This window comes from Lathamus discolor, chromosome 2 (assembly GCF_037157495.1).
Source record: "Lathamus discolor isolate bLatDis1 chromosome 2, bLatDis1.hap1, whole genome shotgun sequence".
Classification (NCBI taxonomy): Eukaryota; Metazoa; Chordata; class Aves; order Psittaciformes; family Psittacidae; genus Lathamus; species Lathamus discolor.
The window spans coordinates 38,831,460-38,854,050 of NC_088885.1; the positions used below are offsets into that span (position 1 = coordinate 38,831,460).

The window sequence follows — 22,591 nt, forward strand, 5'->3', positions numbered from 1 at the left end:
CTGAGGTGAAGCTGCTTTACTGTTTGTCAGCCTGTTTCAGCAGATTGTCACTCACAGTCCTTCACCAAACACTGATCTTTCTTCAGAATAGAACTGGTTTCCTTTTCCCCGTTGTAATTCCACTTGTTACATCATGGTAGGTTTGGAGATGCTGAGATTTGTACAGCAGAACCACAAGACATTACATTTCTCCTGCCTAAATAATAAATAAGAATACTTTTTCCATCTGCACATCTGGAGCTCATGAACAAAGAAGCAAGGACAGTTGGGAAGTTGAGGTTGCAGATCTAAGCATTCCCATGCTGGTGAGTACCAGAATGCTTTACTTCAGACTCAGTGCAGCCATCTTCGCATATGCGTGATAATTTACTGAGTAATTGGCCATCGGGTGCCTTGTGGAGGCAGCTTTCTCTCTTCTCTCACTTCCTTCAGGTGTCAGTGTCCTTTTCAGGCTCTCATTCTTTCCTCATTTTTGGTCTAGCTGTACCTGCTGGCCCTCAGGTCCCACTATTTTCTCTCACTGTTGTAATTCTTGTTCTTCTCTAATTCCTTGTTTACCTTTTCAGAGTCATCTGCATCTCAGCCAGAACAATAGAAGCAGGATGCCACACTTTCAAGTAGGTGTCCAAGGCTTTCATTGCCTGGAACAGCAGCAGTTCTCAGGGAAAGACCCTATAAATTACTTGCTGCAAATACAATATTGGGGAAATTACTCTGAACTAGCCTCTCCTAAAGATACAGGAACAGAAATTTTTCAAAGGCCACAAGCAAAAAGGGATGCAAACATTCCACAGGAGTGCCTTTTCTCTTCCCTACCCTCTGTGTTTGCCTAATTGTTTTACCTGTCATGAAGGAGAGAGCTTTTCCAAACTCACTGTTCTAATTCTGTCAGAATGCCTGACGGGTGTGCACTTTAAGGGTGCAAACTTTCACAGACCAGTGGGGTGAAAAGGGTGGCAGCATTCCGCATTGCTCTCTAGTAATAGTTGAAAATCTACTATTTTCCAGTTACGTGTTCTCTTCTTCCTAGAACTGTGTGGTTTCTTTTTGTAGTTTCTTCAGTTGTTGCTGTCAGTTTGGGTTCAGTGCTCCTGCAGGAATGGAGCAAAAGAAGGGAGAGGTTCCTCCTGAAGAACACAGGGCCTATCTTCTACAGCTTTTCTCTTTTCTGTGGAACTGCAGACATGGGAAATCCTGGTTCTCTCTGATTCCAAGCAACAGGTACTTGATTTGCATGGTGTCACAGCCAAGTTTTCACAGTACTGCATTGCACTGTGGCTTTTTTCATCATTTATTGCTACAGACAAACCTTCCTCTTCTTTTTTCCTTTTCCCTTTATTTCTGGTGAAGAGGCATTCATGTCACCTTTTTGTAAAAATAATGATCCTGAATTGTAAGGTGCGTCTCCAAAAATCCTCACTAAAATGTCTTCTCTTAGATCTCGTATTTTCATGGAAGACAAAAATTTTATACAATAGAGAAACTAGTTTAGAAAGCAAAGTTTATTCATCAATGTATTATTTCAAAATTACTCATGTGACATGATACAGTTCCTTATTTCCTTATTTGCAGCTCAGAACTTCCCTGCATCTGTTGGGTCTTAAAAACAAGAAAGGGTGATTCACTGCATGAGGGTTTTCTTGCGAGGCAGAGTTGGTCTTAGCATCAGTTTGATGTGAAGGGGAAAAGGGAGTCAAACGTTTGGCCATGGCTGTCTACCTGCTCGTGACATTTCTCTTTTCCTTTAGTACAGCTCTTCAAATGTCCGGTAAGTGTTTCTCCTCTGCTGAATATGAAGGTTTGCAAGTTTTTTCTCATGCTTTCCTGATGTCCCTGCTCTGTGAACAGTGAGTTTAGATCTAGTTACAGCGCGTAATTTGAAACAGTTTTACTTAACTCTTAAATTTAGCGGTATCTGTATTGGCATTCTGTTTCCTTAAACCAGCTTTCAAGGTAGCGCACAAATGCAAGAAATAAGCCAAGAGATGTGGGCATAATCTAGACAGTACTGATCCCTGAAAACCAACCAGCTGAGTGCAGACAAAAGCTGATCTGGAATTACTCCACTGGGGGTTAGAAGAGCTCAGAAGTACAGGGGGGCATCCCCTCAGCATGCACAGAAACGCTGGCTGATGAGTGCTTTGAGTTTTTTAGTTCGTATAGACTATGGCATACTGATTGTTGTATATTGGAATCCAATTTTTCCAAGCTGATGGCTTTAGGGTGAACCTTAAAAGCTTCAGTCTGTTGTATTTCCTGCTGCTGAGAGGAAAACAAATGATGGTGTGTCTGCAGCTCTTTCCCGCAGGAAGCTCCCAGCTAGAGAAATGGGGAAGTCCAGTGCTATTGCCTGAATGGCAGCAGAGACTTGCCAACACTGATCTAATCTACTACAGGAGAATTTCTTTGCATATTTTTGGGTCAGACAAGGCTGGCTCTAACCCATCCTCTGCTAACCTTGTCAAGAACCACTGCAGCAGGACAGCTGTGCCAGGGCAAATGCCATCTGCCTTGTTCAGGTCTGCAGCCTCTCAGACAAACACCACCAAGGCTGTTCAACTACTCCCTGGCAGCTTGGGCATATGAGGGGGGTGGTTATGAAGGCCCATGTAACTATTCCATCCCTGACAAGAAAGCTTGGGTGGCAGTAAAGCTCAATGGCATAGGGGAGGGAGTTGGATGATGTTGCTGTCACTTGTATGTTGCTAAGGTGAGCTGCAAAAATGGTCAGGGCTCAGAACTGGCTAAAGTTGTGTCCCTTTTTTGAAGCTGTTCTTAAGAAACAAAATGCTGTTGTGCAGTGTCTCACATTTCTATTTACAAATGTAGCTATTAATGGCACTTGGGGTACTTAGCTTAACTGTGCTCAGAGCTGAACTGATGATGCTGCAAGTTGTAGCTTCCCTCCTGAGAAACTCGCAAGTTGAACTTTGTGAAGAAACAACTTTTTGCACAGTTGCCAAAAATTTCACAAGTAATTAACCAAAACCAAAGAATACACCACTTGCTTGATGAGCTGAAAGCCACAAAGTCATTCTGGACCAAATATTCTGGGGTGAATTTCGAGCATGTAAATGATTTCTAATAGCTCTAAAAAAAAAAAAAAAAAAATAAAAGGTCCATTTACTTGCAGAATTAAAGCCGGTTTAATGTGCTCTGTGGTGGTGGAAGAACTCATTAAATTTAATAAAGGCCATTTTTGAATGGTGTTTTAAGAACAGTGTGCTCTAAGGAGGGATGTGAAGAAGAGTGATTTCTATTGAAAGAAATGTATTTTCACCGTCTGCATTGCTTCCATCTTAAGAACATATTGATGAATATCCTTCATACTGATTGATTAACCTCCTTGATTTATTTCTCTGTGGACTTTATATATTAATTCTTTTGTTGTAGCAGACTGTCAAATAGCAAGTAACTGATCTACAAAATCTTTCTTCAGATGTTTGCTTTCTCATTTTATTTTATAGGTAGTGGGATATTTTCATTCTATAATGAAGACAGCAAGCTCTGTGCCCAAGCTCAAAACTCTAGCTCGGTCATAACTACTACTTGTGATGAGCACAACGAGTTTCAACAGTTCAGGTGGATCTCTGCCAAGCAGCTGCTGAGCGTGGGGCTCAAGCTGTGCCTGGGAGTGCTCTCCAAGGATGAAGAGGCTGCCATCACGTTGGAATCCTGCAACAGGACGAATGAGCTCCAGTGGTGGGAATGTAGAAATCAGATGCTTGCAACCTATGGCAAGGATTTATTTTTCAACTATGGCAAAGGGAAAGGGAAGAAAATTAGGTTGTCCAAAGGATTAGGCAAAGGGAGCATGTGGAAAATCTATGCAACTGCAGACAGCATGTGCTCTCAGCGCTATGAGGGTGAGTACTGAAAATTAATCTCTATTCCTAGTTAACTTGACTGCCCCTATTTGCAAAGCTTTCCACCTCCCGCTTGCCATGCAGCAACCCTTTTCTTACAGCAAAGCACCAGCAGCAAAGCTAGCTACAAATAGATTGCAGAAAAGCAGGCAAATACGACTGTATTTATTTCTGCATAATTTGGAAAATGCAATTCTTCCAAGTGATAGAATAAAAAGATGAAGGCCTATAATATAATCATAATGGAGAATGGGAAATCTACTGTACAGCAAAAGCAGGAGAAAACCTATGACTATTTCAAAATATGTCTGATTGATTTGTCATACACTTAAATATTTATTTTTTCTATTACTTGGATTTCCTTTCCATGCATTATTATCCCTCTGGGGGTGTTCAGAGTGTGCCTCCAGGCCCGAGTATTCAACTTCTTTTCTGCTGTGACACTGGTAGGATGTGAAGTTAAATAACAAGGGCTGAAAATTTGGCTGTGCCCTACAACGGTTCCAGCTGGAATGAAGTTTGTCATGATTTTGTTAGCAGGAAATTACACTGCATAGAGATGGGAGGGTTTCTCCCCAGCAAGGACACTTGCAAATTTAAGATATAGCTTCCTTTCATGACAAATAATAAAAATATCTCCTTTCAAGCCTCTTCAATCATACAGGGGGAAAAAAATGAAACAAAAGAGCCTAAATATCATCCAAGGACAGAAGTATGTATGCAATGGGAGAAGCTGAGTCTAGAGCACCTCTGACACTGTAGTCCAGATAGCAATGAAAAACAAAAGTTAGATAGAAATTGGTCTGAGGACAAATTAAGAGTTGTTTGAGAGTCTTAATTCTGAGTATCTTTACATAATCACACCTAATTGGCACTGCAGCTTGGGAAGGCTTTGTGGTAATGAGCTCATGAGCTGAGCTCTTGTACAACTCAGCTGTGTCCATGGAGAGCTGCCTATGAGCAGACACTGTGCTGTATGTCTGACACCAACTGACTACCATTGATCTATTGTTCTTTCTGTAGATATCTATACACTGGGGGGAAATGCCTTTGGCGCACCTTGCATGTTCCCTTTTAAGCTCCATGGTAAATGGTACACTGAGTGCATCCCCCGGAGTGACGATGCAGGCTCTCTCTGGTGTGCAACTTCTTCAGACTTTGATAAAGACCATTTGTTTGGAAACTGTCCACTAAAAGGTAATTTATTTATAAAGATTTCAGGAAAGTTATTAAGCAAAGTTTTCATCCACTCTCATGGTCAAAATCTCCTTGGGATGTGGAATCTGGACAGGGCCTTGGGTGACGTGGTTTAGTGTGAGGTGTCCCTGGCCATGGCAGGGGGGTTAGAACCTGATGATCTTAAGATCCTTTCCAACCCTAACTATGCTATGGTTCTATGATTAGCATTGGACAGTGAGCTAGATTCTGCTAGCCTCGTTCACTGGTGAGTTACGCAATAATAAAATGAGGTATGTGTTTTTCACTCTCACTGTTTCTCCAGCAGAGATGAGGGGTGGTCCTACAGTGTTTCTGAGACTGGTACATATAGGGAATATTCTGAGGGTGGTGACTGGGACTGATGGAAAAAGGAAGAGAATGTGCTAGGACTAGGGAGAAGAAAGAGCAAATGAAAGGCAGAAAGAGGAGCAACGGATGGGGAAGGTGAGATATATTGAAGCAGAAGACAGTGGTGTATTGTAGGATGGAAAACAGGAGTGCTGAAGTGAATGGAAGGGTACAGGATATGGGCAGTGGCCTTTACCTGCTTCCAGCACTCCAGTGCTCCTTATGCCTACAAATCATCCAACAAAGCTTTCCAATATTCCCAGCACAAGCTCCTTAGCCCTCACCCCCATTTAAATCTGATTGGAAATGATCATTTCTGTCATGTTGGGAAGTTTTGAAGAGCATAAGAGGGGTCCCAAGGTCAGAAATGGGTTTGGAGATTTTCTGCATGTGTACAGTCAGAATACATCAGTGAGTGGGTTAATGTGGACTGAACTGTGAGACAAATAGATGAGTTATATACATTAAAAAAAGCAGTGTTAAGAAAAATTAGGTTTGTAAGGACGAAGAATTCCTTATGTGATTAATGTATTATTAATATTGAATAGACAAAGTATATTTAAGTGGGGCAAACTATATGTCAAACATTAGCAAATCATAAAGTTATGTAGTTTTAGTCTGCAATGAAGATTTTATTTTCTAAGTTAGCAAGTATGATCATCTTTGTCAAACAGCTGTTATCATGTTTTGCAGACACCATCCACAACAACCTTTGGAAAACAAATCCTGTGACAGGAACTCACTATCAGATAAACTCAGAGTCACTTTTGACATGGTACCAAGCAAGAAAAAGCTGCCAGCAGCAGAATGCAGAATTATTAAGTATCACAGACGTTCGTGAAGAAATGTATTTATTAGGTAAAGTAAAAACCCCAGAACATCATCAAACAAGCAAGTTAATACATATGTATAAAATGTAGATCATCTCCAAGAGCCTGAACATGGATACTTATATTTACCTTGTGAAAATAAGCCTTAAAAAAGCTTGTCCCTTTCTCACAAAAAAATGGATTAAAATAGTGGAAAAATGTAACCTATAGTAAAGAAAAAAAGATATCTACAATGGCACATTTTGGTTTTTCATGCTTTAAGATTTTATTTCAAGTTTTAGTGAATAACTTACAAAATCAGAGGCATTTAATAACTTTACTGTTTGTTTCTTTTGGCCATTTAGGGCTCACTAGTGACCTGAGTGTCAATGCAAAGCTCTGGACTGGTCTTTTCAGTGCACTTGACAGTGGCTGGCAATGGACGGGGGGCAGTCCTTTCAGATACCTAAACTGGGCTCCAGGTAAGTGCGCTTTCCTGAAAAGATGATCAGCGTCTGGGTTGAAATTCTCTTCTCTTCCCCATATCATATTCTTAAGATCTAAGTCACCATCTCACATGTTGCCATGTTATGTATTTTCATAATAGTTGCTGTGACTACAAGGAAATCCAAAAGTTGATCACTCCTGTGGAACTAGAAAACACATTCGTGTCCCGTGTTCCACTGTAAAAGATGCTGAGTTGCTTGCTATACTATCACCCCATAAGTAATCGTGTCTTAGGTGAACTTTGATAAAGCTCTTTCTGTCTGCTGCCATGCTTCAAATACACTGAATTTATTCTTCAATAGTGCATGGGAGAAGAGTGGCCAGTCTTATGTTTGAAATGCCAACCCTCTCAGCCATCCCATTGGTGTTCCATTGTCACCTCTCCAGTGAATTATCACTCTAATGATAGAGTGGCCAGTAGTGGCTTTGCAACTGCAAAAGACTTGTGTGTTCCCTCCTGTGATAAGGAGAAAATTTTCAGTGTTAACAGAGGAATTCTGTGCCTCTTTCCTAAAGGAAATCCCACTGTGGAATCTGGAAAAATATGTGGGACCTTCCAAGGCAGGAACGGCAAATGGGAAAACCAGGTGTGTGAGCGGAAACTGGGATATATCTGCCAAAAGAGAAACTCCTCCTTGGATTCCTCCACTGTTTCCTCAGGTATGTTTATCAAAAAACAAGGCTATTTTTGCAGTCACTGAGAAATACTGGGGAGATGCCATGTATGCAGTGACAATATATTGTCAAAACAAAAGGATTACACTTGTTGACCTGGGTCAAACACTGAGAAGACTTTAATTTTCTTATTTTGAAGATGATATCTAGATATAGTGCATCGTTTTGAAAGGATCTAAGGGAACTAAAGAAGGCAGTGTTATATGTTTAGTCATGTTGTCCAGACCACAAGATACTAATGAATATCCGGTACTCTGAAAAATACAGTAATGATGTGTCCTGCTAAAAGATGTGAGCCAGAGTTCACACTCCCCCTGCTCTCTCTGACCCATTTTTTTTTCTATTCTGAAAGGAAATATTCAGAATATGGGGCTGGCACCTTTTCTTGGTTGAGTTCCCTCTCCACCTGAGGCAGACTAGGTCTTATCTGTATGAAGAAAGGTGTGCAGTTACTTCACCTGGGAATTCCCAGACTGTAACTATGCAGTAACTCAACTACAAGTATGCTAATATATAAGGGTATGAATGGCACATCAAACTGGTGTCCTGTACATTCTGGTTGCATCCAGAGAGCTCACTGGCAATGGTTTCTGTCCCATGGTAACCTCCAAACCATGCCTGAATATGTTTCAGGGCAATGCAAGTTCGTGCAGGTCAAAACGGTGTCCATGCTGCACTCTTCAATTTACTATGTAGGTGCAGATCATGTGGACCTTCAAAGCTATGGAACATGGTTGGCCACTCTAATTTCACACCAAGAAATAACCTCTGAATGAAGCGTGTGGCATTCCTGTGCAGCTGGGATTTCTGATATGTCTAGTATAACATACCAGTCTGGGGCCTCTGATATATGGCTTGGGCTGTGCAGGAGCTCCAACTGTCTCCTGAGCACCTGGTGTTTCCAGAAAGTAATATACAAAATCTCCCAAATTCAATAAGATAAATTCCCTATGTAGGAAAAGGCACCCTCTGCTGTAAAACATGGCTGTACCCAGAGCCACACAGAGGGGGATTTAGCAGGGAGTTGTGTCCTGAAAGTTTGCATGCCAAATTACTTAGCATTTATTTAATCCTGGAAAAGTGTTTTTCATTAGCTTCCAGCACAATTGGGGTGGAAAAGCCTGTTTTGTATTCTTTATGATTCTCAGACTTCTGCTTCTTTCTTCTGCCAGTATGTGCTCCAATATTTCAAATTCAAGTCAGTACAAGTGATTTTCTTTCGGATTAAAAGGAAACACTTAACAGAACTGCTCATTAATTGTTTGAAATAATATTTTTAGGTGACTTAAAGCCTTTTAAGTGCCCTAGAGACTGGGTGGCCTATGCTGGTCATTGCTATAGAATTTACAGAACACCCAAAATATGGAAAGAAGCCCAGTCTTCCTGTAGAAAAGAAGATGGAGAGCTGGCGAGTATTCATAATATTGAGGAGTACAGTTTTACAGTGTCTCAGCTTGGGTACAGTAAGTATTTTATCTGGAATTACACTGTTACTGTTATTCATTTGATCATTGTAACCATTGTTTATTGTGTTTTTTAAAATATCCTTGGTCAAAAGTGGGCATGAGATGTGATTGTTCCATTTTAAGATCTGCCCATGCCTACAATTACCTTTGTGTTCCCAGAGCCGGAGGATGAGCTGTGGATTGGTCTAAATGACATCAGGGTTCAAATGTATTTTGAATGGAGTGATGGGACACCTGTGACTTATACCAAATGGCATCATGGAGAGCCGACCCACACACTGAATGAGGCAGACTGCATCGTTATGAAGGGAGAGGTAAAAATCTCTCTCCCATTTTCATGCTTTCTTCTGTCCTTTGTGCCCTCTCAAAGGAAAACATGACAAAAAATTTGGAAAAAAGGTAAAAAGGACAGGGGTTTGGAAGCTTTTTATGAACTTGATTTAATTCAGGATACTTTAGGATGGAGGGAGACTGAAGACCAGGTGGGGGAAGGTGTATGGTGAAGCACCAGAAGCAGTGCACAGCTTTGAGACTCAGTCTGCTCTACAATAAATCTCCCGTCTGAAATTGGGTGAAGTTACTCATCATCCACATTCAACATGGCTGATCATAGCTGCATAGTATGGTTCTTGGAGCAAGGACTTCCTTGTTTCCCCTAAGACACCTAAAATACAGGTTTATTAGGGCTACTTCAGAGTCTCATTACTGGAGGCACAAAAAATTAGGTACAAAAAAAATTTATCTTGCTTTGTACTCAGCATAAAATGACATATATACTATAGAAAAAGACTCAAACACTGCATTTTATGTATTTCATGCTTAGTTGAGCCAGCATTTCCTTTCTATTGTCATCTGGTTATATGAATATAATAAATAGCATGATGGTGAGAACAGAGTGGAACAGCATGTTTCCCTCCTGTTCACATTGGCCACTGAATCTTTACTGCATGTAACCCTCATTCTCACACCTCTGAGAAAACATAGCCCTTGCTGTCTTTATTGTGTTCTTTGGAGTTTTGGAGAACAAGGCAAGGAAGATAGCTGAAATGGCCTCAGCCATTCAAAGAGAGAGGGGTTCATTTTGAGGATGGTGATTATTTTTGTTGGATCTGTATTTCTCTAAATTTCACTTCTCTTTGTATTTTCTTCTTACCATGCTCAGGATGGATCCTGGGCTGACAGTGCTTGTGAAAAGAAACTCGGCTATGTCTGTAAAAGAAAACCTTTGGCAGAACAAGCAGGAGAAGATGAGGTTACTTACCCAGGTTGCCAGAAAGTAAGTGTAAAACAAAAGCAGTGAAACGTTGTTGCTTCTTACTTTCACTCCCATGATGGTATCAGGAAGTCAACTATTTTGACTGTTCTTGGTGGAGCCCTAGAAAACTGCTGATTTCTTTTGTACTGATACTTCTTAGACTAATGGGGAAAATTTGTCTTAATTTAATAAAAAAGTAGATTGATTTTTTTTTTCCATTCCCTTACATGAGCACTCCCCTCAGCTCTCTCCTAGTGCAGAAGTGGTCACTTCATCCATAAAAGCCCCTCTCTGCAGATCATGTCAGTATTTTTTCATGCTATAGCCCACTGGTCTTGGGTTGCATGCTGCATTCTTTGGTTCAACCGATCAGGAATAGGGCAGGAATATGTGGGCTGACTTTTGTTGCAGATTGTTTGTAGCCTCCAGCAACTTGCACTCTTCACACTTGCACAGTGAGAAGGCAGAGCAGGCTTTACACAAGAGGCTGCAAAGCAGCTGTGACCATGCCTGCCATCTCCTAGTCAAAACCATGGCTCACTGCTCACAAAGACCCCTTGTGTGTCCTCTATCAAGGGACAAGACATAAAGTTGTGGAGACAAAAGCTATGTTTGATTATCCTCTGTTTCTTCTCATGGCTTCTGAGGTTATTTTTTGACCTGAGGTGTAGTATTAATGTGGCTTTTGGAAGTGTACAGTGGCATGCCATCTGACAGCCGCTCTTGTGCATCTCTGCTGTTGACACTGGCAGGGCTGGATGAAGCACGGCTTCTACTGTTACTCCGTGGGTCAGCTGCCAGCAACATTTTCGGAAGCAAAACAAATATGTGAAGAAAACAAAGGTTACCTGGTTACTGTGAGAGACAGGTATGGAAACATAATTCTTGTCCCTTCCTAGGTGTAACCAGGCTGGAAGGACCAAACAGAAATCTCTTCTTTGCAGTTGTTCAGTGTCTGGTGTGGTACCACTCCTTTGCAGGAAATTTATGTTAGAACGGAAGAAGCATTACAAAATAAAGCAGGGTCTTTTATGTCATCAATATAAGCTTTCAAGCCGTTGCTATTACACGCCTAAGTTGTTGTTGACTCTGGGATTTTTAATCAAGAACCCCAGATTGCCAGATTGTTTAAAACTGATTGAACTAAAAATAAATAAACCTGCAACTCTTTATTTCTTCTGAATATGAGCTTTTCAGCTTTTTCTTTGCAATAGGAAGATCCAGAGGCACACCCTTTTAAAGAATAATTTAAGCATCTAGATGTTATCATAAAGCTCAGTAAAACACTGTAGCACTTATTTATACAGAATGAATAATATTATGCACATTAATACTGGTACTGTTTCGCTTATGTTCAGTGTGCATTACAAAATGACAATAGAATCACTCTAAATTCTAAACATAATTCACATTACCAAAATGGAAAATAAAAATTAATTTACATGACATTGAAATATAAATTAAAAAAAATACATTATGATTACATGACAATTAGAAAGTCTTCAATCCATACTGATCTTTCCCCACATATTAATAAGTCACTATAACTTTATCAGATTTGCTACAGTGAACGGTTTGGAGAAATGAACAAATTATGATAAAATGTGATACATCTGATTGGTACTTATTCTTCACAGGTATGAACAAGCTTTTCTGACTTCTGTAATTGGATTAAATCCAGCAAAGTATTTCTGGATTGGCCTCTCAGACACAGAGGAGCAGGGCACGTTCAAGTGGGCTAGTGGGGATGTGGTCACCTTCACACACTGGAATGCAGGAATGCCCGGTACGTGGCCACCAAGTTTCCACTTTGGGGATCCAAGCAATGTGTGCTTGAAAGCTAAATAGCAGTTTAGAAACTATTCTGGCATAAAGTCACAGAAACACCAGTGCAACTTTCCGCTTGTGCTAAAGTGATTAAATCCGGGGTCATGGTAACTCCTTCCAGTAGACTACCTGGGACTGCATGCCTCTATTAGGATCATTCACTCTTTGTTGTTTGATAGTGTTGATCAGTGATTCATAGTATAACGTAAATATATAATGTATTTATAATGTAAAAATGATAAAGTTTCTTTTTATGATTTAATTGAAATGCATGCGAGTAACTGTGAGCAATTGGCATCTAAACACAGTGGGGACAGGTTACTCTTGAGTAAGTAACATATGCTTTGAAAAGATGCAGACATAGAATCATAGAATCATAGAATAGTTAGGGTTGGAAAGGACCTTAAGATCATCTAGTTCCAACCCCCCTGCCACAGGCAGGGACACCTCACACTAAACCATCCCACACAAGGCTTCATCCAACCTGGCCTTGAACACTGCCAGGGATGGAGCACCCACAACTTCCCTGGGCAACCCATTCCAGTGCCTCACCACCCTAACAGTAAAGAACTTCCTCCTTATATCCAATCTAAACTTCCCCTGTTTAAGTTTTAACCCGTTACCCCTTGTCCTGTCACTACAGTCCCTGATGAAGAGTCCCTCCCCAGCATCCCTACAGGCCCCCTTCAGGTACTGGAAGGCTGCTATGAGGTCTCCACGCAGCCTTCTCTTCTCCAGGCTGAACAGCCCCAACTTTCTCAGCCTATCTTTTATCAATAAGATCTGAAAATTTTGTTTCATAAAGGAAGCGAGCCAGGCTGTGTGGCCATGATGACAGGAACTTCAGCTGGATTATGGGATGTTTTGAACTGTGAAGAAAACAACATGTTTCTCTGCAAGCAGCTGGTAGAGGGAGTGACACCCCCTCCTCCTCCAACGACAACCCCTCTCCCATCATGCCCAGAGGGATGGCAGTCTGTTCCTCAGAGCAGCTCCTGCTTCAAAGTAGGTGTTTAATTTCTGAATGCAAACATTTGTAATTTCAAATGAGAATATATTTATGTACTCATAGAAGGGGGATTTTACCCTGCCTACCTGATAGGCAGTCTGTGGTAACATATCTCCAGTATCATCACCAAGTAGTGTGGCTGGGAAGTGCTATGAAGTGCTATATATACGTTGAACTGAAGTTTGGAGTCTGAGATGATAGGAAAAGCAAAGTTGCCATAATCAGATTTGCTAGATGACCACAAGCTTATGGTTGCACAATTAAACAGTAAGTGATAAAACTAGAGACCAGGAGACCAGAAGAAAGATAGAAGCCCAGAATTCTGTTTCTAAAGTTCAGTAATATGCAGCACAGGATTTAGTGGTCCACTTTTTATAGATTTTTCAGGAAGGAAGGGAGAAAATGCAAACATGGTTTGGTGCAAGAGATTTTTGCAGAGCCATTGGAGGAGATCTGGCATGTATCCACAGTGAAGAAGAACAAAACCTAATAGCTGGCTTGTGAGTATCTGCATAGTCCATTGTTTAAATATAGCGAAAAAAATAATTAATCACCTTTCTGAAAGGCAGAAATGCTCAATTTCTACTTTGCAAGATTGTGTATATCTTTGTGAAGTGGCAGAATGAAATGGGTAAGAGGTAACCGAAAGGATTTCTTGGTAGGCCCCTCGGAAGCTGGTGTTGTGCATTGAAGTAGCCTGAACATAACACAAAAATGCAAGAAGGATCATCAAAATTGGTTTCAACTGAGTTTAGTTCAAAGAGATCAAACTGATCTTTTTAGCTTATTTGTATTTGATCGGTAGATGAAATACTCTTGAATAAAGGAAGAGTTTGTGCTGTTTACCTTCCTTAATTAGGCAGGAAAATTGGGAGACTGAACCTGACCTATCGATGTGCATATACAAATGTTTACATCAAGCCTACGTGTACAGACGGGGCTGAATTTGGATGTTTAAGCTACTTCGTGGAACCGAGACCTTAAAATGTATTTGCATTTAACTTAGTATTTCTGGACTCATGACACCTGTGATCTTTCCCATGAAGCTCTGTGTTTCACTGCCACATGCAGTGCCAGGGCATTTTTTGTCACATAACAATTGAATGATTACTTTATGTGAATGTCTCAAATAATACTTCAAGCATCAAAACATGTTAAACATTAGAATAATGTAATGATATACCTCCTCCTCTATTTTGCACTTTGATTGTCTATATTCGTAATCATTCAGAAAGAGGGATTATCTTCACTTATCTTACTGGATGGGTTTAAGTGCTTTGGACTCCGACAGTGGATTTACATGGAGTGATGGCTCACCAGTGAGTAAATAATTTATTTTTCCAGCTTTTTGTCTAATTTCCACTGGATGTCTTGTCAAACAGCTCTCTCAACCCCTCCTGTTTTTATCTTTTGATAGTTCATAGTTTTAGATAACAGTATGACATTTAGAATAATGAAATAACACCAAAGGTGATGGAGTATCTCTCTTATCTAAGCAAATCTGGTTGTACTAATCTCTATATTCCCATTTGTCATTTTCTGTTAAAAATAAGTTTGTATGTCTAGACAAGCTAGGCTTTGTTTCTTTCGCTGTCTTAAGTAGGTGAGGTCTGCAGGGCCCAAGTCCCTAAGACAGCACTGATAAATTATCTTAGTTTGAAACATCTGAGCAGGATAAGCAACCCAGGGGTCAGAGGGCACTACTTCGATGCTTCTTTCTAAAGCTTGACAGAAGAGCTTCATGTCTCCTGATAACAAAGAAGTCAACAGCTTCTTGGCTGACTAACAGGGCTTTATAAATACACTGACAAATCATGCTATGCAAAGGTCATGTCCTTCTTGTTGCAAGGTCTGGCATCAAAGCACAAGACAGACCATGAGATCAAATGAAGTACATTCTTCTTTAACAGGATGATATATAAGACAATTGTTTCACTTTAAAAGGAGACAGTAACAAGGCTGTGTTTCCACTATAGGTAAATTTTGAAAAATGGGCACATGGAGAACCGAACAATTATGATGGAAATGAAAAATGTGGCGTGTTTAATGGCTACAGTTACATGAATTGGAATGATTTATTTTGTGAACATATGCAAGGCTATGTTTGTCAAATAAAAAAAGGTAAGATAACTTTCTTCCTTAAACAACTTTTAAAGGCATATAGGAATATCCTTTCCGGGTCAGATTGCACTATCTGCATGTATTAGAGCCAGCTGTGCTATCAAACACAATGAAATACTTGATGCATTTTAATTTGAGTAAAAGCAGTTTAAAACAATGACTTCATCCATGAGATATGCATTTAAGTTTGGGATGTATATGAGGCAGGTTAAGGAAGTGAGATACAGAAGCCTAAATTTGTATAAATATAATACATTGAGAGATGTCTAAGATGCATACTCAGTTGTTGATTTAAATTGCAGGAGCACCACTGAAACCAGAGCCTGCTTCTACATTCAGTAAGTCTTGTAGTTCCAATAACAGAAATTAATTAACATATAATGATGTTAATTTCTATGACAGACTACTTGACATTTTACCTTGCAGATTATGAATATGTTGTTGGTGAAGATGACTGGATAATATATAATCACAAGGAATACTACTTCAGCAGGGAACAAATGCCTATGGAAAAAGCCAGGGACTTTTGCAAGAAGAATGGTGGTGATCTTGCTGTGATTGAGGGTGAAAGTGAAAAGAATTTTCTCTGGAAATATGTAAGAAACATGTTTTATTTAGCAAAATGCACCATTTTGTCCTGCACTGAGGCAACTTTTTCACTGACTGGTGAAATACTAAAAAATGTTCCCCATCATAAAAAAATCAATGCCACCTTTCACAGGCTTAGGAGCTTGGCCGTAATAATTATTTTGCTAAATTGCTACATGTAGACAAATCCTCAGCTTCTTTACAAGGACACTCTCAGGGTGCAGCCTTCAAAAATGTTGCCCTATTTCTTTTTCATTTCATTCTGCTTTTAAAAAAAACCTTAAATACTGGAATTTTGAGGAAAATTCTGCATTTTGCAGTTCAGGCACAGAATTCCACATCTGCATACTATGCAACTGTACAACTGAAACCAAAGCATTTTATTGAGAGCTTGCTTATTTTGTTTGAAATCTGTTTTCTCACAGCTCATTAAAGTTCTTTTTTGTTTGTTTGGTTGGTTTGGTTTGTTTGTTTTTTGTTTCAGGCTTTCTATAAAGACTGGGGAAATAGTTTTTATATTGGCTTAAGTGTGAGCCTTGACAAGACATTTGGGTAAGTAAAAAACAGTTAAGTTTGTCAGACTCATAATGTGAATATTTGGCATGGATGTCTCTAAGAGACTGTTGAAGCTCAATGACAGCCACAACCTGTCTACAGACGTGTTTTGGCGTAAAGTTTTAAAATATGATCCTGGTCCTCAGGGAAGCACTTCTCACATAATATTTTCACTGTCCATTTCCTCTTCTTTTGGTTCTATACTCTGCTTTTGTATTGCAAGGCCGAGATGTTCACTCACAGCCAGTGCAGGGGCACCCCCTCTTCTTTGTTAGATGGAAGACAAAATTGACATTACAGAATATTCAAATATCAAAGAAAAACACCCCTCAAAACCTGCAGTAAGAGTCATCATGGTGTTTTTTAGAGATGAAATTTCAGTACTGGAGAACATTTGCCTGGAAGGTAATTTCCAAATTGTTGTACTGTCAGAGCCCAGGGCATGAGAGCTTCAAGCTACATGGTGTTGTCATTGTTCTTCTACAAATGTCTCGGGAAACAAAGCATCCTGGGAATGTCCTGAATCTCCTCTGGAGCCTTAGATGAGTTACAGACACATATCTCCTGTGGCATTTTTCTACCCTCCCCACTCTCTGTCTCTTTTTATAGAGACTACTCTTGGGATCTGAAGCTTGGTTGTATGAGTCTCAGCATATTCATTTCAATCTTTCTTGTGTTGCCTCAGGATGTCTTTCTTGGCCACAAGCCATAGAGACTGGACAGTCTCATCTCCTGGGGCTCCTGCTTTCTACATTACACCCATTGCTCAAAACCCATTGTTGTTTGTCCAGTTCTCTGTTGCTCCCTCACTAGTTTCATCCTCCTCCCTGCTGGATGGTGGTGCTGCTATTTGTCTTTATAATATTTCTCTTGGTTTATTGTGTACTGTTTTTTTCTGTTTAGCTTGGGAGGTTTGCAAGTGGAAGAGCCAGGCATCCTGCTGAATTCCTTGTTTGTAGTTCACTTCCAAAAACACACATACAGTTGCTTAGTCTCCAAAACAGAAAAACCACTAAATTGCCTTGGAGCTGATGTCTGATGGCTCTTGGTCTTGGCAGATTACCCACCTGACTTTCCTCCTTCCAGCACACTGAGGCTTTTTCACTTTTTCTTGGCTACTTTTTGAGAATAAATTTGTGAATCACCAAACTAGGAAACGATTTTTGCACAACTGAAAGCAATAGCTGTATAATAGTAAAGACTTCCTTTGTTTAACAAAATGGTTCCAAGTGGTCCCTAGTATGTTTAAAGCTCTCTCTTACCCTACAAGATCTTGTAGTATTGCTTTTGGACCAAAGAATTTGCTAAAACAGGCACAGATTTCTGTTTCTGTGCTCCACAGAAAGCCAGGTCCAGTGCCACACTGCTGTGTTTCCTGCAGGCTATCAATGCTCAGAGACCAAGAAAGGCTAGGACCACCAGCTGAGATGGTTAGCTCACACCTGGTCCAGGTCAACAGAATAGGCAGTTGATATAGTGATTTTTTTACTAATTCAAAAGTGGAAGGTCTTGGGGTTTTTTTTACCAGAGAACAACATGTTCATAAGCTAGGATGATAGGAAACTTAAAATACAAATCTCAACTATGTCCTTTACAAAGAAATGTTAATTCATTTTAGTAATTCTACTAAGAATTATAAATTCCCCTAAATTACTTCTTTCAGGTGGATGGACGGATCTCCAGTGAACTATGTTGCCTGGGCTCCAAATGAACCCAATTTTGCAAATAATGATGAAAACTGTGTGGTCATGTATACCCAGACAGGTGGGTGCTGTACCATTCAGTCTGCAGGTGTATCAGGCTTGGGAGGGCTGTGTGTGCATTTCTGTGTATTTAATCCATTGGATTATATCTGCAATTTCATTCTTAGCTTTGTCAGAAAATTTTAACGTGAACAAATCAGTTAAGCATCAGACCATCTGCAGATAGAATCAGTATTGTTTCTCCTTTAACCTCTGCCCATTTTATGACTATCTTTCAAGGACATCAGCTGTCTAATACCATTTGTGGAGTTCCTAATAATGATATGGGTTTGCAATATTGAAATATTTCTGTTCTCAGACAAAATATTCGTATGATGAATTTTGCTGGAAACCTGACTATTTCTGAGGAACACATTTAAAGATTACTTATTCTTTCTGGGGGAGAGAAATACTAGGAAGGGACACTTTTTATCCCAGTCTCAGTTGCACTTTGTTTTTGTTTTATTCTAATTTGCTTTCAGGTACATGGAATGATCTCAACTGTGGCAGCGTTGAGTTATTCATCTGTGAAAGGCTTAACTCCACTGTTCGTCCAACTGTTGCTCCCACTGCACCACCACCAAAGGGTGGGTGTCCAGAAGACTGGCTCCTCCTTGACAACAAGGTACAGTATGAAGTGTTAGTATGTTGTATTTTGAAAATAACAGAATGAAAACAATCTGATTGAGTAGTTCACTGTATCAGTGAAAACCCTGTACCAGGGTTTTCAGTTATCACAAAATAAATTCTGATTGTATCTGAAGACTCTAAAACTATGATTCCTGAAATAGAAATTATAGCTTCTATTGGGATCACAGCAGTTATTAAGGAGGTTATGAGATGTACCAGAAGAAAGCTTCATGTCTTATATTTGCTAGTGTTTTGTGTTGCCAAGGGTGGCTGAACAACTTTACTTGTGTGGAGCTGTTGTATATTCTCATATATTGCACTGAGCTTGTCTGCCTGTCACAGGTTCCCTGGACACTTATTAGTCCCTTGCCTACTATGCGTTGGCTCTTAATCCTCAAAGGCACCTTCCCTTGAGCAAATTTATCAGTCTTTTTCTATAACCAATCATCTGTTAAGGTTTTTAAATAAAAATTCAGCACATTTTATTATGTAAGATCACTCTTAGCCTTCTCAAAAGACAAAAGTTCAGGATAAGAGCCTGTATGTATTTTAAATCCATAGATTATCATCAATGAAGCTATAAAAGCTAATTGCTCCCAAATTGCCTGAATAACTTTTCAGTTGCATGCTTTAATTAGCACATTTCAGTTGCTTGACTTTGACAAAGCTGTCTAATGACATCTTGGTTAAATCATATTACAAGAAATGGTAAATTTGTGGTTTTCTTTGTAATGTCAGAATCATTCTCTTTCTGTGATTGATTATCCTGAGAGAACAAAACTTGGTTTGTCAAACAGGGCAACAGAAGCTGAGATGTTCAGCATCAGTAATATATCTTAAACTTATTTGCTTTCTGAGGTCTTCTTAGGTTTTCCTCCCACAGGCACATCTCGGAAGTGTGCTCAGAAGCTTTAACGGAAGTTTTACTAAAACATTAGACTGATATATTCCAACTGTATGCTAAAATATTGGGTTTTATATTCATTTTCTACTATAGAACTTCTCTTTCATAAAGACCTAAAGACAAGTCATATATTACTGTTGAGGCAGCTAATTCCCCTTTTTGCTTAAAATGTCCAGCTTATCTTTTTTGTTACAAACAGAGAAGCTTTCACCAGAAATTATAATGCCATCCATTTACAGATTTGGCACACTTCTCTTTTTCAGTGTTTCAAAGTATTTGGCTTTAATGAAAATGATACGTTGACATGGCACGCTGCACGGAACAATTGTATTGATTTTGGAGGAAACCTGGCGACTATATCAAGAAAGGAAATGCAAGGTATAAAGTACCAATGTTTTGATACTGGATGACACATAAAGTAATTCCTGATAAACAGATCAAAACAGGTGTTATAGCTTCTAAAATATACTGTTATTTATGCCATATTAATGTAAAATTATGTTGAAAGAGAAATTACACCTTTGGAAAACTGCTTGCATAGGTTTTAGTGTCTTGACTAGTTTTAAACTCATAGCTTTGGGATTAATATAGGACATATAAAAGAACTCAAATATTAAGATTTTTTATTAGGGGCTTCTCATATAATAAAATTCCCCCCCCCTTTTTTTTTTCTTTTTAAGTGTGCTCATGAAAATAGCACACAAAGGGTGTAATATCCCAATCAAATCACTATGCACCTAGCTGCTGAGGCAAACGTTCTGGGTGTCAGTGGAGGACACATCCTCAGGCAGCAGAAAGCTCCAGTACTGGAGTCCTCACTTCACCCTGTTCCCCTTGGTCTGCTGGACCTCAGCCTCCTGCCCTTGCTGCTTAGCATGTTACAGGATTTTAATGAGGCTTCGTGTTTGCTCTGGAAATGTAATGCCTCAGGTCCTGAGGCCTGCACGTGGACCATCTCTTAGCTCACCTCATCAGTGCCTGTGGTTTATATCTTTCTCTATTGCAAAGGAAGGACATTCTTCTAGTGGAAAGTCAGTCTAGGCAGTAGCTAAGGGCAACAGCATCTGACCTTCCAAAAAGATGAGATGCCAGTACATACATGTCTGGATATTAAGTAGTTTTATTTGTGTTATGGCTATTTAGAAATGAAGTTATCAAGTCTGGTTACAAAGAAGTTATCAAAGAAAAAAAGGGAGTGCATAGTCTGTAGACTCATTTTCTATGTTCCAAGATTTAGTGTACCCATGTTAATTTCTGTAATGCCATTAACACGTTTTCCCTGCTTCCTCAGATGATGAACAACATGGGAGAGTGTACACATAAATTCATATTTTCTTGAAAATTTGCCCATCTTTGAATTTAGAAACACTTTTTCTGGCTTTAACATCAGATGACTAGGTATTATTTTTATTTTTGATTGTAAGATTGCCACCTTATTGAAAAAGAGAAAACAAAACTCATCATCCTGGTTCCACGCACTCTAAACTCTGCACTGTTGGGAAAGGTGCATTCCGTTTCACTCCTTGTACAATTTTTCTGTTTTCCTTCAGCTTCCCTCATGTCCCTCTTAAAAAATGCTGCAACTGACGCTTGGATCGGACTGAATGACATAAATCAGGAGCATACATACTTGTGGACAGATGGAAGCCCAGTTTACTATACGAACTGGGCAAAAGGTTCCCGAAGTTATTATAGTAAGGTAAACATTAATATTTGTTTATGACTTAAACTTTATAACTTTGGTAGATGAATAAAATGTCATGCATTTTCACGTAATGTAGCTACAACTGTATTTTCTGTAAAGTTTCCTTAATGAAGATTTTTAGTAATCCTGTTGCTTTTTAAAACCAGAGGAATTATGTGGGAGATCTGCCTTCACACATTTTTTTCTAACTTCTGTGTTTTGTTGTGATTCTGTATGAATACAGCAGAGGTTTGGAAGCATTACTCAAAACTGAGACATGAGAAATTTCCCTCACTTTACTATGACTGATCAGGGATTCAAATAAGCCATAGCATAGCAGTAACAGTATAATTTTGAGATATGGTGAGTGTTATTTAGGCTTGATGAAAATACCCAGATGACTGTGAGTATGTACATTTCTTGGCACTGAGCTTATTAAGATGAATTCATTGAACAAAATCCTCAAACGAATGAGACTGGGTCTTCCTTTCTTAGTTTTATCTTCTACCTTTAATCTTCCTTCTGAAAGTTCTTTTCTCCATGCTGTGAAATTTTCAGCACTGCTATATATTTTCAATTGCAAGGCAAAACTGAGTGCTATTCAAAAATTATAAACCGGCTAGTGTATAATACTGCTCGATAGTGCTATTTCTGTACTCCTGTACTAGCTTTACCAAGCTTCTCTCTTTTTCATGACAGAATTTCTCTGAGTTCAGCTAAAATGGGAAAAAGGTCTGTGAGGTCCAACCTCTGCTGCCATCCAGGATAAATGCTTATTGTCATATTACTGCTCCTGACCATTGCTTGTTTGAGTTCGTATAGATGACCTTCATATAATTCATCTGTGTGGGTCTGCGTGTGATTGCTGTGTCTGTATGGCCAGAAGGAGCATGAGCGTTTCTTACCTATCTGCATCTTTTTCTTGTGAATCTCATTTACCCTGTAGGAAGACTGTGTCTTTATGACGAAGAACCCTATTGAACAGGCAGGAAAATGGAAAGATGAAGACTGTAAAACAAGCAAAAGCTACATATGCCAAAAAAAATCAGGTGAGTTTTCTTTCAACGCTTCCTAGTACAGCTGAATTTTGTGATTATGCCAGACTGGTATTGAAAATGTCTTTCCTGTATTCAATCCTATTTTAACTGAAATTAATCTGACACTGTTACAGGCACTGCAGGCTATTTTAACAGAATGAACACAAATTTAATTTTTTTGGAGAAAAGCTCTTATTTTTTTCCTATTTTAAGGACTAGACCAATGAATTAATAAAATTAAAAACCCATGGATCATCATGTATTTTATTATTTGTAGTGATCAGATCAGGGAGAGAGAGAGAACACTACTTTGTCCTAATAGAGATAAATTCTTCAAAAACTGTTCCTTA

General features: G+C 39.4%; 1 protein-coding gene across 1 annotated transcript in view; it reads left to right on the forward strand.

Annotated features, from left to right (window-relative positions):
• Nucleotides 1-1,586: 1,586 nt before the first annotated feature.
• Nucleotides 1,587-22,591, forward strand: part of LOC136007954 (macrophage mannose receptor 1-like) — a 29,861-nt gene continuing 8,856 nt past the window's right edge. The window contains exons 1-23 of the mRNA XM_065666515.1: nt 1,587-1,768; nt 3,468-3,866; nt 4,890-5,063; nt 6,126-6,290; nt 6,607-6,723; nt 7,265-7,408; nt 8,704-8,886; nt 9,049-9,203; nt 10,052-10,165; nt 10,897-11,012; nt 11,782-11,930; nt 12,777-12,976; nt 13,359-13,480; nt 14,212-14,299; nt 14,957-15,101; nt 15,404-15,439; nt 15,528-15,697; nt 16,174-16,241; nt 17,908-18,008; nt 18,469-18,611; nt 19,784-19,898; nt 21,071-21,219; nt 22,151-22,253. Of these exons, the coding sequence (XP_065522587.1) occupies nt 1,708-1,768; nt 3,468-3,866; nt 4,890-5,063; nt 6,126-6,290; nt 6,607-6,723; nt 7,265-7,408; nt 8,704-8,886; nt 9,049-9,203; nt 10,052-10,165; nt 10,897-11,012; nt 11,782-11,930; nt 12,777-12,976; nt 13,359-13,480; nt 14,212-14,299; nt 14,957-15,101; nt 15,404-15,439; nt 15,528-15,697; nt 16,174-16,241; nt 17,908-18,008; nt 18,469-18,611; nt 19,784-19,898; nt 21,071-21,219; nt 22,151-22,253 (3,217 nt within the window). The 5' untranslated portion in view covers nt 1,587-1,707. The remainder of the gene's footprint in view (nt 1,769-3,467; nt 3,867-4,889; nt 5,064-6,125; nt 6,291-6,606; nt 6,724-7,264; nt 7,409-8,703; nt 8,887-9,048; nt 9,204-10,051; nt 10,166-10,896; nt 11,013-11,781; nt 11,931-12,776; nt 12,977-13,358; nt 13,481-14,211; nt 14,300-14,956; nt 15,102-15,403; nt 15,440-15,527; nt 15,698-16,173; nt 16,242-17,907; nt 18,009-18,468; nt 18,612-19,783; nt 19,899-21,070; nt 21,220-22,150; nt 22,254-22,591) is intronic.